Here is a 17,960-nt window from a genome sequence, read left to right on the forward strand (position 1 = left end):
ATGTGTCTACAATCTTGCCTCTGAGATATTATCTACTCATAGACTGTCCTGAAGGCCGCATCAAAGCCTTCAGCTCTATAAAGACTAAATCTAAAATGAATTAAAGAACAATTAAAGAATTCAGATGATTTTTACATACGACATGTGTATCACAGGAAAAACGACGCAATTGACATGCAATAAATTATACAGCATTTTGATCCACAAAACACTGTTTGTATCAAAAGTCTTTTGAAGCACAAACTTGTGATAAAATGCTTGTTTGAAGGAAAATTTGGAAGAATTATGTTTTAAGAAAACTTCTGATGTATATATTTTAAAGCATTTTTTTCAGTGACAAGTTTTACTTTCTCCATATTCTTATATCTGTGAATGTGCTGCACAAATCAGCTTGTCATCTTGTAATTGTTGTTCTTAAATCTTATGCTTCTTTGTATTTTCTCCAGCTTTGTAATTTATTTTTATTTCAAAAAATTTTCCTCATTTGTTTGTCAAATCACATTAGTTGAGGCGTTGTGTTTTTCTGCAATTTTTGCTTGGTTTCGTGCAATGCATACTTGAAATTTAAGTAACAAGTATAGAACATATGTTTTAGCTAACCTTTCTGTTTTTATGGAAATGGAAAGTAGGAGAGTTGTCAAAAATATTCAAAATATTAACAAGCAACATGTTAAAATGTTTTTAAAAAATTTCTATTGTAAATTTTTCAGGATCAACTATTTTGTTTTCAAAATACTTAGCAAACATTGTAGTGAATAAATATTTCAAACTGGGTGATTAAAAAAACTAAAAATGAGGTAAGTCTGACATCTAATTTAATAAACATGTTACTGTAGTTTGTTTGTTGTTTTCAGCTGTATTTTTACTGTCATGGGTTTGTAGTTTGATATTTTCTTTCCACAAAATTCATATATACATGTGATGTACAGTAGCCTACTTTAATAGTGAACTACATTCGTTTTTTATGCATTGACAATGCGTTAAAACTTCCAACAATAACCATAAATTAGAAGCAGTGCTTCAAATTTATGTTTATTGTTGGAAGCTTTTACGTAATTTAACGTGGGAAGTAACCGCTCTCACATCATTGGCCATTCTTTAAAATATTGTGTGTTTTATTTTTTCTTGCCTTCAATCGCACTGCAATTGGCTATATAACTCGGTAAAATTTTATTTTGCATGTTATTCGCTCTGAGGATGCGCATTGTCATGGTGCGCGAAACGACAGTGAAGCAATAAGTCACCCTGTTTGTTGTTGCTTTTACTTTCAATTTCATCAGATGAACGTTGAACGTTGCAACTAGTGCGAAAAACGATCATCATCATCACCAAGTATTACATATTTTGTATTTTCAGTGAGAAACCGATGTGCAATTTGTGCAAGGCATCTGTTATGGTATATGACGATGCAGAAAAAAAATGGAAAACTGCTGGTCGTACTCCTGGGTTATCGTGTGTCAGTATTTATCGTCACATGACTGAAAACACTTTCAGGGTTATTGGACGAAAGGAACAGGATGGCGAGGTGGATGGCTGTTTTTTTGTTTGTTTTACAGTAGAGTTCGTCTAATTTGTCACCTCAAGAGAATTTAAAAAAAGTTTTAAATTAGCTGAACTTACAAATTATGCAAACAGATCAAACCTATAGCGACTTCTACCTGAATGGACAACAAAAATGTATGGTTTAACTGAATAGGAATTCCTTATGTTAGGTGGTTTTCAATGAGGCTGCCAATTTTTTACCATACAAGTGCAGCAAGAATTGTTTTATGATGTACTACTTGTGAAAATGAGCTGTATCATTGATAGCAACAAGCCATAAAAATGAGTTGTTGTAGAAGTGTTTTTAGTGCTAATAATTCCCCATGCTGCCTTTTTGGCGAAGTTTTAGTTACCAACCATACTGTGTCAATGAGTGTGATATCTTCTTAAACAAAGTAGGCTATATATTTGTTCAAATCGGTTTGCTATTTATTAGTGTCTTTTTTGATACTTCATTTATGTACGGTTGTAAACACATTTTTGTTGTTGTTTAATAAAGTATTTTCAGTTTGAGAAATAGCTGTCTGTTGTGCAGGTTGTAATTAACTGTGCAGTAATCCCCCAACTGAAATACAACCGTGCTACTCCCACCTTTCATCAATGGCGAGATGGGGTTCGAACAGTCTATGGATTAAATTTCTCAACAGCTGATGAAGCCAATACATTTGCATCATGTATGGAAAGTGCTTTGGATATGCTGCGTACTGGTGGTGGAGGTGCGTTGTTTAAATAAAATCGTTTTTAACATTGTCATTTATATATATAATATTGTTTTATAAAATAATTTAGAATGAAATAAAAAAAAGTTATTTTTATTTCAAAATAATCATCTTTTTAAACTTCAATGTTTAAAACATTTGTATTTTAAAATAAAAATTTCAATTATTTTTTTTTCAAACATTGAAGTTTAAAGATTATTGTCAAGATTACTATCATTAACTTGTTTTAATTTCATAGAGATATAAGCAATTCTACTTCTTATGAAGTCGGTTGCTTCATGTCCTTTGCTTTAACCCACCAATCTTTTATTATAACTCGAATGATATGTTTCTTAGGTTAATCACCTAATTACACAAAGTTCAATTTCTATTTTGACATTTTGATTGTTTTATGACCTTTGCACTCAATGCTCATCTCTTTTTGTTGTTGATGGAACTTTAATTACAACTTATGAGCTTCCTACATGTTTCATAGGCCACAACTTTTCAAAACGTACAAAACTTCATGTTTGCCTTCGCCATTAACTTTTGTAAGACATTTTGAAATGTTCTAGAAAGGATTAGTTGCACTTTCAGAATTTAAAAGACTTGCTCCTGAAATTGCTTGTTGTGTATCCCACAAATATTTGTGTTTTATTTATTGTTTTCATATTCATTGATTTTCATTAGCCCATTCATTATTGTGGTAAAAAAGGCTAAAATTGTGAAAAACTCTGAACACTACACTACTACACAAACAACTTAATTAATATATACATGCTTTAGGTTTTACGGTCCTTTTCCGTTCATTGGTGTACTTGTGTGTGGCATATTGTTGATCAGTTGTACTTTCATTTTCAACACGGACAGGGATTTTACCTGTTTATGTATTTTGTTTTAACAACGTTCAGTCTTCATATTTCCATTGATAGTTTGTTGATCAATGGTGTAGATGTTATTTTTCATAATAGGGAAAAAGCGCATGTAACTTGCAACTTGTCAGCTATTCTGTGAATGAATACGTGGCAAATTGCATGGTCTCCATTTATTCCACATTGGTATGTTAAGGGTTTAAGGTACACTGCTATCGTTTAATACAAAATCTTGTTTTTGCAGGGTCGCCTCAACCCCCTGCAGGGCCATCTCCTGCTGAAATTGAAGCGAAAAGGTATTTTATTATACATGTACAGTAATAACATATTATTTTGGTTTATGGAAGGGAAAAAGCTTCCCTGTGGTCCATTAACAATGTATTGGAAGTGGTTAGAGTTTTTTGTGTGTCTCTGTGAAAACTTAATTTGTATATATACTTCACAGATGTAGACAATCTATCTACATTGTGAAGTAAACAACGACCTTGCTGCTAAAAGCGAAACTCAATCTATTCGATAATTTGTAAAAATAGCAACAGTGTATGATTTTCTCAGCTTGCAAAACAGACATTTTTGCGTTAATTCAACAATGACAGACGTTAAATCAATGCAAAAAAGGCTGCTTTGCTGGGTGGGTTCATTGCTGCTTTTGTTGAACTTAAAAACTGTTTTTTATCTTATTTTTTACTTTCTTCCCAAACAGCAAATCAAAAATTAATATATATAATAATAAATAAAACAAATTGCTGTCTGGGTTGTTTTATTTAGTCTTGCAAAGTTCCATCTGATAACCATGATTAGACTTATTGCTTTTGATTTAGAAACTGGATTAAGATTTAAATGAACTTTTTATTATGATACTTGCTTTAGTTATTAAAGAATCTTGAATTCAAGCTTAGCTTATTTTTATTCATTGACTTTGACTTTCACTTATGTCTAGATAACACTTTCCTAATTTTTGGCTGACTTCAAGTCAGCAGCCTGGTCATTTTTTTACATTGATTTAACGTCTGCAGACGTTTCAGTTCATATTAGCAGCATGCCTGGCATTATTCCAAAAGTGGTATATAATATTTCCTGATGTAAATGTGGAAATCCACTGAATTCAGTGGCTGTCACGCACAGGAGTGACTGATTTTCAGTTTCTAATTTCCAAAAAAAGCGCTTTCTTGCGAAACTGGTTTTTCGTTCTACAGTAGCTTTTATATTATTTTTAGCCTGGATGTATATCATTCCACGTCAAGCATCAGACTTTAATAAGATGAAGTCATTCACTGCTAAAACAGTTTTCAACTACAATGCATAAATTGCATAGAATAGGCTACGTATCATTGGTGTCAACATAATGTGTCAATATAGTTATTATAAAATTATATTTTATTTTATGTTTTTATTTTCAGCGCGATATCCTTAATTTTGTCTTTATTGAAGCTCACAACTTTTGAGCTACTACTGGTTGTAGCCTGCTGGCGTCTTGTGTTGTGTTGCACAAGAAATGACGTGTTACGGTTTCAACACCGATAGGAACAAAATATTTCAAATCTCAACTCAAGGCCGCAACATGTTTTTACATCGTATATTCAACTTTAATGGCTGGGTAACGGCTATAAAGTGCCTTTCAAAGTGCCTAGCGGTTCGATCACATAAACCGTATGTGAAAGTAGTTCTCATACTTAATCCGAGCATTGTGGATGAGATGAGATTTCGTTACACTGAGCCTTCGGCACCAACGGATGTAGGGCGGCCAGATCCTTTTTTCTGGGACGCCTTCTTTGAGCAATTACGCCCACCCAATTTATTACACCCTAGGTAGAGGTGAGCGGTGTTTTTCAACAAATAGTTTAAGCCGCGAATAGAACCAGGGTGGTATTACTTGAAAACGAACGCCTGATCCCGTTCACTGCCACATCTCAATGTTCCACACAAATTGTACCTAGAATTATTTGGTAAAGGTAAGTTGACTAATGGAAGGTCGGTCAGAGGTAAAAGAATGTGGAAAAAGTTCTGTACCGCTTGTGTAGGACTTAGTCTAGTGGTTCTCAAACTATGGTACGTCTACCACTAGTGGTACGCGAATGTCTTCCGGGTGGTACACGAGCAACTCACTGAAGTTAACAATTGAATTAAGATAAAATAATAAAACTTGCGAAAACTTCCAGATTACGCTCGTGCATTTTTATGTAATATTTACTTTGTTTCGGGAGGAAGGAAGAGTTCAAGCTTTTATGATGCAACAGGGTTTTTTATGACCATCAAGTCGTAACTGTCTTGTTGCTCCTGAGTATAACTTTAGATGCGCTATGAGCACGCAAATAGAAAAAGTTTGAGAATCAGTGGCTTAGTCAGCCACTTCAAATTATATTTACAATTAGCTGGAGTCTTGTGATTTAACTTCTTTCGTCAACACAGGCAGGAGGAATTGGAACGACAGCGGCAGGAACGGGAAAAACAAGAACGAGAAAAACAAGAACGTGAACGTCAGGAACGTGAGCTTCAAGAACGTGAACGTCAAGAACGCGAGCGTCAAGAACGCGAGCGTCAGGAACGTGAACGCCAAGAACGGGAACGAGCAGAAAACGAACGCATTGCGAGAGAACGTGCTGCAGCCGCCGTCCCTCAAGCTGCTGGTGAGAAAGGGTTTGCTCATTGAAACACCGCTGCTGGATGAGCTCTTTACTTTGTTTATTAAAATCAAATCTTTATGAATAAAATTGACATTTGATTGCGAATATTTAATTTTGTCTGTCTCTTTCTTGTTTGTAGGTCTTTGACGGTTCACAACCAATATATCATAACTATTCTCCCTGATGTTGACATTTTTATATTCAGCGCCTGCACCGCCACCACCTCCCCCCTCTGGTGGTGGAGCGCCCCCACCTCCCCCGCCGCCTCCACCGCCCCCAAGTGGAACTCCAGCCCCTCCAAATGGTGGAAGTTCAAACCAGGGTGGATTGGCCGCCGCCCTTCAAGCGGCCAAGTTAAAAAAAGCAGCTGTGAGTGACAGTGATGTATGCATGCGATCGACTTGACGAGAACACGCAATCCGCGAGCCTTGTGATTATTCTACAAAGAAGAACTTCATTAGAATAGAGATTAGAGACTTATGTTGTGAAGTGACAAGTCATATTGTATAGTTTTAAAGTTAAACTAGTGTCACGTGGTTTTTAGTCGGAGATGCAAACGGTATGTATTCTTAAGCATATGAGGAACGCAATTCTTCCACCACTCACGGACATCAAAGAAATAGATTGTTTGTCATAGGAAATACGACTTTTTATTGCGTAGCATTATTACAATTTTCTTGCATATTATGTGCCAAAGTCATATGCGCGCTGTTGAATGTGTTGGTGAAAATTAAGCCACTTTTACATCGTGTTGAATTACGATTTTGACTGTATGGTTGGTTAATTTTGGTTTAATCTTTGCCGTCGTATGTCATCCAGACTTTGGCTGGTGCTTGTATGCAGCGGTGGCCAATGTAGTGTTGTGGAAGGGAAATCATAGCGATCGCCACAAACTCGATCACATTTCTTTCCACCGGCTACATCACAAGCTTAATATAGTTGGCAATACCAATAATTACCTGTTTCCTGAATTGTAACTTTGATCGAGTTCACACAATATGCAGTAGGTTGTATGACTTCGATTCTGTGTTCAACACCTTCAATAGAATGAACTCTCACGATTCTGCGTTGCGACATCAAACTATGTGCTATATAATAGGCTATTTATTAAACTGACATTGCCACTGAGATACCGACCAAAGACAGTCAATTATGACTTAACGTGACTTGCATTGAAGCAGTTTTGCTTATTTATTTTTGGACTGAGTTCAAATTCATTATATTCTGTTGAAATTACCTTTTCTGGATCAACGCTTATATTTGATCAATCATTTTGTTGTACACACATTGTGATAGCACACGGTATTGCATAGCGAGTTAGCAGCGCAACACAACGGACAGCTCACTGGAAACAGCGAGCAATTATATAGTCGGCTTTAATTGCTTACAACAACTTGTGTTCTTCGTTTAGGCTCCAGAACGTACTGAGAGCGCGCCGCCGCCACCCAGCGGTGGAGGAGGTGGTGGCATGGACATGATGGCCGAGCTCCAAAAGAAGATGCAGTCAGTGTTTGCTTTCAAAATAATGACTAATATCATGGTTGCCTAGATGTTATTGTTTTGAGCTATGTACGGTGAAGTGACTGCTTAGAAAACGCAGCTTACAACAGAGAAATATAAGTTAGTTTATAACCATATTGTGTAACATGCTGTTTGTCTGTTTCTCGGCAGCCGATTTGTAGCAAGAATTGACAGCGATAGACACGTGTTTCGCCCATGAAGCTGGGCTCATCAGTATCGCACCGTATTCTGCCACAAATTTATTCGACCACCGCTTTACCAGTCAGTTTAACTCTTATCTTTGTTAATTTTCCAGTTTAATTTGCTTAAGAAATTCTCTGATACTTGTGTCAGCTTTTGATCCACCGCACCTCACGGAAACAAATTCGGTGATTGATTTCATCACGGTAATTCCTATTTTGTTTTTATATATTTAGAAGAAGAAGAGCAGCTGCCCAAGATAGTGGGGTAAGTATTACTTACATAAGAATTTTATTTGGTCGTCTGTCCGGTCTGTTGATTAAAAACAAGAATAGTTTCACTAAAGTTGTTTTAAGTTTTAGTCTGAAATGGGTTCAGTGAGAAATTAGTGTATGAATTTTATCTGAAACTCAAAGTGAAATTACATGTAAACTCTGACGTCACCCCAATGAGAAGATAGAAGCCTAAGAACTTAACTGCCTTAAATGTTATGTGCAATGTGTGATTCTCATGGGTGAGAAAACAGCTTGTGGCTTCAAGTGCATGAAAACCAACTAAATGTTGTTCCCATAACTACTTTGTATCTTGTGGATACTTGTCGCATCTCATCATCCTTCTTCTTGAATCAGGACACCGGCAAACCAGCTCCTGCAAACATCGCTCCAGCTCCAAAGCCAACTTCAAACTCAGGTTTGTCTGGTCGTGTGTTGTGATTTTTGCATTCTCGTAATTCATGCGTTTGTGGACGTTGGCGTCATAAAGCACGCTCTGACGTCATGACACGAAAATCTAAGGCGATTGCGGTCCGTGTAAAGAATCACTTTCATATCTTTCATGATCAACTGACCAAAAACCCTCCTTCATGTATGCTATATATATATATCATAAATTGAATATTAAAATATGTAAATTGCATTCACGCCTTCGATTCTGACAGTGGAGCTTTATGTGGCAAATCACACTGGTTTGAATTTTAAGTTGATACCTTAGTTATATAGTTCAAACAAGTTTCGTTCAATTGACTTGTTAATAAAACATTTCTTGACTTTAGTTGGAGACAGCAAAAGACCCGCATGGCAAAAGTCGAATTCCAATTCACTGAATGCTTCTCCAAGCGTGTCTAGGTAAGTTTGGACAGATGCAAGTTTTAAAAACACAAATTAATTGCGACATTAGAGATATCGTAGTCAGCATCAATTTTTATAGAGTTACAAATTCCGACTTCGATCTTAAATAATCTGTCAAGCTTATTTAAATATGTTCTGGCTAGAAGTACAGATCTGCTTCATCTTAATTTACTTTTAAGACGACTGAATTCGCCTTCGATTATATTCAATACCTTACTTGGGATTATGATTATTTTGTCCTCTACACCTTAGTACAAATAATCCTGACAACAGAATCCTCTATTCTTACAATCAATGTAAAAATAAAGGATCATGCTGTCTTGGAATGTTTTCTGATCACACTTTCCTGTACCAATTGAATGTGTTGTTGTGAGTTTATGCTGCTGTTGCATCATAAACCACAACGTAGTAGGCTACCCTGGTAACATAAGTCATGCATGAGTGTTCATATTGAGTCAAAATTGCCCATTGGTTGTCAAGTCACTAAACAACTCTGGGTTTAATGATGAATTTGATTTGTAAAATTAACTTGCGGCGATAAAAAAACGTGATTAGTAAGCTCTTGAATGGGTCTTTCAAGTTGTTGACATTTCATTCAGAAACTTTGTATTCAACCTGTACGAAAAGAATGTCTTTAAAATGTTATTGTGGTGTCTGTACGTTGAGCAATTTGTCTTCATGTAAATCAGGTAATTTCCAACAGCATCAACAGATTAGAAATTGCTGTTTGTTCTTTCACAAACTGAATTGTTTGCGGAAAACAAAGAAATCCGGTGACTCCGTTTTTGGACAATTGTTGCATAAATAGAAACTTAACGGCCTTTTTAAAAGTCACAAGCGGAAGTATGTGTATCCCAGTCAAAAACCAGTTCTTTTTTACATTGATTTAACGTCTGCAATGCTAAAAAGGTCTGGTTTTCTGATCGGGTGCTATCGGTGACGCTTACAGGAAGAGTAGCATAGCAGCCGAGGCAAATGGCGCACGTCGGCCTTCTTTCGGAACGTAAGTATTCGCTAGTGTGCTGCTGCAAGTGAAAAACCTTTTGTTTTTTTGTCAATCACTCGTAAAGTGTGCGTGTCTGACGTCATGGTAGCGCTTGTGGACGGTGACTGTGCTTTTCGAACTACGTCAAACAAACTTACATTGTTTTCTGCGAAACAACGCAACTCTCGTCTACCAAATCAACCTTTTTTACATTGATTTAAAGACGTTGTTTAAAGACGTTGAAATGTAAAAGAGGGCTGATTTGCTGGCTTGGTTTGATTCGGTTCTTAATGATTGCATGGTTCCCCATCAAAGTAGAAACATAAACTCCCCCGTGGGCCATTCACAAAGCGAAACATGTCGTAAATATTTTGAAACTTTGTGATGGCAGCATGAAAAGTACCCATTACAGCTTTCTGAATTTATTTCTGCTTTCACTAGGTGTGACTATGTAATATGTATAATTGTATAGTGTGCTTTACTTTCTGAAAGAATAGCATGTTAATGTTGTTGATATGCATTCGTACATGTTTTTTCTTTTTCAACTAACTTTTTTCTTAGTTTTACTTTTTTGAGGTGGCGTTTAAATTCTTGTTTTGGGGATTACGGTTGTGCATGGCATTGGGCTTGTAGAAACTTTGTACAAGTTGTGTCCAGTTTGTATTCTTCGGATATCAACTTTACCGGAGTTACCGCGTTCATAACGTATGTTTCACTGTATCAGAAAACATGAGTTTATCTGGCTTATTGCGAAATTCGTTGCTGGAAAATCAAGGACTTGGTTAAACTTACTTTCCTTACACTTCTTTTCTTTACCCTTATGGAAACCGCTTTTCTTCTAAATCAGTTTTTAGCCTAGTTAGAAGAAACTGACTTGCACACTACGTCTTTCTTCTTTTCTATAAGACTTGAACTTTAAAGCGAAACTGATCCCATACAGAAAAACCCGTCATTTTTACGTCTGCAGACCTTAAAACTGCAGACGCTGAATGTAAAAAAGACGGATTTTGCAACCTGGAATGTACCACTCAAGGTTAAGGTGGTTTTGACTTTCGCAAACACCATTGTGCTTGTTTGGTTTTTATTGTACTTTGCTCGGGATAAGTGAATATTAACGATTTCCTGAAATTTTCAAAAGATTTTACGATCAATTGATTAAACGAACAAATGAGAAAGCCGAACTCGCAAAAGCTATCATTATTTTCCATTTTATTGGACGTTGAAGTTTCGTTGTTTGGCGTTGAAATGACAGTAAAACGGTAACTTAGTCAACTGGAGTGAAAGAATAGCAGCTCTGCCTTTACGTCTACTGAAGTTAAATCTGGGTTCTTGCTTGGTCATTTTGTAGTTTTTGAATGGATCTTTTATGCTTTGCATCCTCGTTCACCTAGAATAAAATTGAACAATTTTTTATTTAAAGTTAACTATTTGTGTCTATTTCAAGTTAAGTTGTAACAAGGGCAGTCTGCATCCTTTTTCTGCAGCATAGATTACGTGTAAGGATGTGGGACAGTCTTTGGACTCCGTATCGAGATCAATAAGCATAAATGTTCATATTTTCTTGAGAGAACACACTTCGATACAAGACATTTTCTGATTAGTTTCTTTACAACCTTTGCCGTACAGTAGAACTTGTTTCGAATTCATCTCTTAATACCAATACATACTGCTCTGGGTTGCTTGCTTGAGGGATAAACACTAAGCAGCATTTGTGCTTTGTCCAAATTATACTTTTTGTTTCAATCATTGTGTGTGTGATTGATACGCCGGTGCTGGGCTTCGGTATTCGAATTCTTCTTCATTGTATTGTGTTGTTTACACAGCAATCTGTATCAATAAGAACAGCTAACATACACCGACGTTAAAGCGATGTAATGTTTCTAGTGTGGAAATTTACTGCAAATCCATATGCATTCCCAGACAGGAAATCAGTCGTTTTCTGCAGACGTTTAACCAATGTATAGAATGATTGATTTGTTGTCTGGGTTTGTGGGTAACTTTTCTCACGCTGAGAGTACCCTTTCCTTTTTTGCAACATGTAGCTAGTTGGTGATTCTGTTGGTCTATTCCTGTACTTGTTTTGTATACGAAACAGTGTGATTGTTTCGATATACATTTTTATTTTGTGATTTTAATCTGTTGCTCGAAACTAATGCCGTTTGCTTTTGTTACGTCCGTACATGAATGCATGTATGTATGTGTCAACATACGTGCTTTTAGTTTGTTCTTTTGAACTCACTCTTAACGCAGTGATTTTACTCAGCTTGCAGATATCATCCTTTTTCAAGACTTCAGACTTAGGTTAAAATGACTAGTGAAACAATGACGGTTTTTGCTGGTTAGGCAAACATTGGTGATCCACCAATGATAAAGTTCGTATCGAACCCGTAGGTGTTGCAATCTTTAAATATGGTGTTTCTTTCTTGGCGCCACAGACTGGTCCAAACTTTCACAGTAACTCATTATCGCAAGCTACCCAAGAATGATTCTGATCCAGGTTTTTTTTTTCGCTCATTTATCGGTCATTGACCGATTTGTTAGCAAAATGTCCGAAATAAATATATCATAGTCAATTCGGTCAAAATGTCCGAAAAAATATATAGTCAATTGACTATATATGACCAAAAATGACTAAAAATGACCGAAATAAGTAAAATTTACCGAATTTTTTCAAGTCATTTCGGATAAATGACCGAAAAGTCTCAGCGAAAAAAAAAACGGATTCTGATAAAAATACTTTTCCATGTTGGTTTTACGCCTATGGTTTGATATTAATCTTCAATTGTTTTTCATTATCATTTTAAAACCTGCCCACAAACGTTGAAACAACATCGGAAAGAACGATTTTGTTAACTGTGTGTTTATCTGTTTCATTGGTTTGTTTCAGCAAGAAGACTGGTTCATCCTCAGATTTAGATCAATTGAAGCAGGTATGATCAAAACAAATTTCATTGTCCTCGTTTACAGTCAGCAACTTAACACCTTTTCCAAGTTGCTTATCGTGCTCATTTTATGGAGTTAGTCTGATGCTATAAAAAAACGTTCTTCAGCAATTTTTGTCTCTCTCCTATATTACCTAACTAATAGTAATAAATATGTCTTCCTTGCAAAGATTAGCGTACAATATTTACAATATATACGTCATGAAAATAATATTTGTGCCGGGTCTGCTACTATTCGGTGAGTTCCTAACCTCTAACCCCTAACCCCAAACCTTTAACCCTAAAACGGCAATGATAATTAGGCTACGGTACCCGATAATTTAAAAAAAAAATTGAAAAAATCCCCCGTTAAGGGATCGGACTCACCGAAACGGGTCATTCCGATTTGTGCCGGTGTTTTCTCGAACATTTACACTCGGATGTGTTAATTTAAATGTGTGTTCACAATTGTTTTGATTTTCAGGAAATTTTATCTGAGATGAAATCCGAGATGCAAAAGATGAAGGAAGAAATTTTGGAAGGTATGTTGCTTGTCATACCATGCCAATTGAGCCCGAGTTAAAAGTTGGAATAATTAGCATCATTTTCAGCCAGTGGTAGCACACTGCTGAGCGAAGACCTTCCCCTTGCCAATCCAGTCGATCGTGTTTTTTTGTATGCAAGTTAGAAACAAGGCCTTGAAATATCTTAAACTAATTCAATATCACTAAAGATAAAACTAGTCTAGTATTAGGAACGTTTGCCGAACATGAGCTTCGTACACCTACGTTTTGGGCTCAGTGCTACTGATACCATTTTACATTAATAATAATGATGATGATAGCACTGAGCTAGTTGAGCACTCTCTTTTGATAACTACGTTTTGGACTCTATTTTTGATAAGATTGCACTGCGTTCCAACCATTTTCATTGTAACACGATTCTCTTACCTTGTGCCGATAATAGCTTGTTGGTCTGTGTTATACAGTATTTACTACACAGCAACTCTAAACATTTTTTCTTTCACAGCCATTCGAGAAATGAATTGTTAAGCCAAACCTTGCTCCCGTGGTGTCGCCCAAGATCTGGAAATTCTCACCAAATCTAATCGAGCATTCTCTACTTTTAAACTGCAAGCTCTGTTCAACATTCCATGCAGACGAATCGACAAAAAAGTCTTCGTCAATCACCGGCTTAGTCACAATCTATTGACACAGTGAAGGACTTTCTCTCGCCCTATCTATCTATACTTGTGTCCGCTGTGATTTCTTTGCCTTATTCTTTGTTATTTAACTTGCTTTCTTATCTTTTTTAATTACATTCTTTCAATGTTCACTTGTAATCACACAGCAGAAACAATAAAGTATACTTTACATTTTGACGTATTCTAACATATAAAAGATGTTGTGTTTACATCAGGCATTGAAACGATACAAAGATGACAACTTTTATTGGCTGAGAGATGGCCATCCATTGCTTAGCTGGCACGATTAGGCCTGCACAGCAAGTTGTTCTTCAAAATCTCGATTTCTGGCTTTTGCCAAGCTCGTGAAGACCACCCCATACCTAGTCAGCCCTTCCACACAGCTTAGTCCTTATTTTTGTCACTCAAGATAAGTACATCTTCTCATGCCATTTTCACGATACCGCTTACCTAGTTAGCAAAATGAGTGTTTGATATTGGTTTGCGGTATATGGCATCAGTCAAATGCATACTGTATATCACATGATTAACCACATTAAGTTTGATCATAATAACTTAAGTATTCTGATGCATTTGAAAAATTAATACCTAGTCAAGTTTCTATGTAGTACAGTCTGTATCTCAAACAAAATACTCAATTTTTACATCGCATCGATAACACTCCCTGAACTTTTACCGAGATTCCAATCGTGGTTGATAGCGGCAGTAACATGTGCGTTTATTTTCTTGTGTGTTGATTGTTTTATGTTGTTTTTAGGTATGCAAGATCTCGTAATTTGTGTGCAGCGTTTTCAATCACGTTCGTGTATCTTATAACATTACATCAATGTATTGTACTGTGGAGTGACCAAATTTTAACCTGTTGTGCAGACTTCAGGAGTGCATTCCCTTATATCTTTGTAGAAAATGACTAAGAAATCATTGATCACAATGGAGTTTTGCCGGGGACATGTTGATACTGAATGAGAAAAATAGATCAAGTATTTCTTGTCTTGGACAGACAGGAATTACTTTCCTGTCAGCAAATACAATCTTTTTACATTGTAAAAAGGGACAGATTTGCTTGCTGAGCTGGGCCATCTGTATTTCCCCAAGCTTTGTTTTACGTCATCGTGATGTCATAATTGCCACAGAACCAAATTATCTCGCAGTGTGCGCCTGAACTTTTCAGTTAACTTTGCTTCCGTTGATGTAACATAAGCTGATGGCTGTTTAATGTAAAATGGTACAACTACCCACGAAACAACTCCGTATGACGATGTTAATCAGTTTTCATTTATGAAACTTCAGATGTTGTCGATGCTTTTCTGAAAACTATTAACTGCTGAATTCGAGTAGCGTTGTGGTATGTTCTTGCCTTCACAGCATAGACTTTTAATTCAATTGTTGTTGGACTGCGGATTTCCTGCACTGTACAATGTACATACACCATTATAATGTTTATTTGTGTTAATTGACTGAATTTGTGTTGTTAGCCCAACCAGCAAAACCAATTGCCTTCATAGCTAGCCACCAACCACTGCTTTTCCGGTTGGGTTGCTCCGTTTGAACCACTACTATTTCTCTTTGTCGAACTTTCGGCGTACCGCTCCTCAAATAGCTCAGTCACCGCGATTCTTCAAACCACTTCCACATCTTACACTGATATCAGTTTGTGTTCGAATTCCTGAGGCTGAATTTCTTCGGAATTCCACACCATCCAAATACAAATTTCAGTTTTTAGTTAGTTACCTGTTCATCACATAGACTCCCGTTAGTCACACCTGGTGTCTGTTACGTGGGATGAATTTTACGTCGACGACCTACAAAGCACGCGTCGCATACACCGATTGCGAAATTGTAGCAACCGCGTTTTGATTGTTGTTGATTGTATTTTTACGTTTTGTCATTCCTTTTAATGAACTAACCTTTGCAGCACAACCTGCGGACTTTGAAACAGCATGAAGTCGACATCAGCTGCATATTTTGCGTTTGTTTTACGTTACCAAGCGTTAATTTTACAGAAAAGGAACACATGCAATCGTAACTTGTGTTTTCTTTTCCAAGTTCGGATGGTAGATTGAGATGATCGAAGCAATGCCTTGATATCGTTGTTGGCTGGTTTGTTGCCTTGTGGTTTTGCATTGTTGTATTTCGTCACTTCTGATTGTTGCGTCACAAGCCACCCGACAGAAAGCACCGAGCCCTCTGGATGGCGTTTGCTGCAACTGGGAAGGGTTAAGGTCGTACCGGAGAGGAAACAGCTACATCTCTTTTGAATGTGAGAAGTCTCACCAACCCGACCACTCAAGGAACTGCAGTGGGGCGGTCTTGTTAGCGCGGTGATGGCGTTTACAAATTTGTATTCTTAATTTATTTATAGAAAAATAATCGGGTTTGTGATGAATTGGTCATAATTCTGACGCTCCTACCTTGCAGTATTTACGTGACGTTAGCAATGAAGAAGCAAAATTTTAACCATCGTTGCACATCCACTGAGTGTAGAAATGATTGAACATAGGAATTAAAAATGCTGCTGCAAAATATCGTTTTTTGACTTGTACCATGAACATTGATCTTGAACATAAGGTTCGCTATTCCATCTACACAATGCTGCAACTCTTCTCGGCACCCCGGCTGCTTCTATGTCACAAGCTTGTTGCGTTTATGTCAACTTGATTGGACTTCTTGTCGGAACGTTGAACTGTTTTTAACTTTTGCATTTAGCCTGCGCTATACTTTTTAAAAACAACACCTTGTGTCAATTAAACCAGGCTTTTCTTTCACGTCGTTTTCACTTCCTGATCTCATAATTCTGACTGTTATCATTCCACTCTGAGCTGATTTTGCGCGGAAACTCAATGAACATTTGAAACTGTAAACTGACCAAAACGTTGCAACATCGGCTGCAGGTATGCGTGGAGTTTCAACTCACATTGAGAAATGGCATTTTTAAACATTATGAAAACTCGTTTTCGCCTAAATGTGATTTGTTAAGTAGATTGATCATCATCCAAACTCGGTTTTGTCCCGACTAGTGTTGGTGGCCAAAGATAACCCGGCCTGCGGTAACAGCAACGTGGGCCGGTTGACACTGCCCAGACAAAATACATCAATCTTTTTTTACATTGATTCAACGTCTCCATCATCATCATCATAATCCATCGTCGGTTTGTTCCCCACTAGTGGGGGTGGCCGATTGTTTCCGCGCAGCAATTGTTTTAATCCCTTTTCTCCATTTCACCCTGTCCCTTGCATCTTCCTCCTTCAGTCCGACTTTTTTAAATTCATCCTTCACTTGTTGTTTCCACGTTCTTCTTGGACGACCGCGTTTCCTCTTCCCATCCACCTTTAGATCTAGTGCCTTTCTAAGAAAACTTCCTTCCTCCTTCCTTATCACATGTCCATACCATCTTACTCCATTTGCCCTTGCCAGTTGGTCTATGGTCTCTCTCATCTCTAGCATATCCAACAATTCTTCAGTCCTTTTTTCCCTTCTCGTTTTCACCCCACACATTGCTCTCACATATCCAGACTTAAGCAATTATTATCTCAGACGTAAATTGAATAAGCGAGTTGATTTTGGTATCTGCATACGTAGAATCATTGTAAAAGAACATATTGTGGGTTTTTGACTCGAACTGACCGCTTTAAACACCGACAGCAAATTAACCGTTTTTTATATTGATTTCACCTGTGCATACGTTAAATCAATGTAAAAAAACGGTTGATTTTCTGTCTGGTAAGCTATCATATTATCTTTTCTCACGATGATCAATTGATTTTCTCGTATAGCCTAACTTTAAGATGTAGAAGTTTTATTGCTTTACTAACGTTTCGTATACTATTCAGTGCGCATCCTTAGAGATGACTTCATTCCATGTCGTCGCCTAAATACTGAAATGTATTTTGCAGTAAAGTTGGTTGCAGAGTTTGATGTGAAGTGTGCGGAATTTTCGTTTTCATTGTATTTGTGTGTTCAACTCAACATCAAATTAACGTTGTAAAATGTTCAATTTACGTGAGCAGTGTTTGCTCTTCTGGCAAAATTCACCTTTTTTACGAAGCAAAATATTGTGGACGTAAAAAGGTTCGATTTTGTGTGTACCAAACTTGTTGTATGAAGTGTCGTAATCACAATGAAATAAAGGTTTTGTACATGGCAATGAGATTGTTTCCAAGAATGCTCCAATTCACAGCAGCCAATGAAAGTTGGTGCGATTGCGGAACAACTGTTGACTCGAGCTTGATTCCCTGTGCACTGTGCAGCTCAACAAAACATACATGTCAGCCTCTCTAGTCCATTT

The 17,960-nt window shown here is 36.9% G+C and overlaps 1 protein-coding gene across 2 annotated transcripts; it reads left to right on the forward strand.

Moving 5' to 3' along the window:
- Nucleotides 1–709: 709 nt before the first annotated feature.
- LOC145784457 (uncharacterized) lies at nt 710–17,813 on the forward strand. Of its 2 annotated transcripts, XM_082596274.1 has the most exons (14): nt 710–797; nt 1,357–1,525; nt 2,078–2,258; nt 3,357–3,408; nt 5,522–5,739; nt 5,942–6,105; nt 7,148–7,239; nt 7,674–7,704; nt 8,067–8,127; nt 8,489–8,561; nt 9,514–9,567; nt 12,437–12,479; nt 12,955–13,012; nt 13,500–17,813. In XM_082596274.1, the coding sequence occupies exons 1-14, from the start codon at nt 793–795 to the stop codon at nt 13,520–13,522; spliced, it is 1,224 nt and encodes a 407-aa protein (XP_082452400.1). In that variant the 5' UTR covers nt 710–792; the 3' UTR covers nt 13,523–17,813. The 2 variants fall into 2 exon arrangements, with proteins under 2 accessions (XP_082452400.1, XP_082452401.1); XM_082596275.1 differs by lacking the exon at nt 9,514–9,567.
- The last annotated feature ends 147 nt before the right edge of the window (nt 17,814–17,960 follow it).

Source organism: Aplidium turbinatum, chromosome 15 (genome assembly GCF_918807975.1).
Source record: "Aplidium turbinatum chromosome 15, kaAplTurb1.1, whole genome shotgun sequence".
In the NCBI taxonomy this organism is placed as follows: Eukaryota; Metazoa; Chordata; class Ascidiacea; order Aplousobranchia; family Polyclinidae; genus Aplidium; species Aplidium turbinatum.

Coding starts and splice junctions, on each gene's coding strand:
- LOC145784457 (XM_082596274.1), top strand. Junction 6,106..7,147: donor CCAAGTTAAAAAAAGCAGCT/GTGAGTGACAGT, acceptor TTCTTCGTTTAG/GCTCCAGAACGTACTGAGAG. Junction 7,240..7,673: donor GAGCTCCAAAAGAAGATGCA/GTCAGTGTTTGC, acceptor TTATATATTTAG/AAGAAGAAGAGCAGCTGCCC.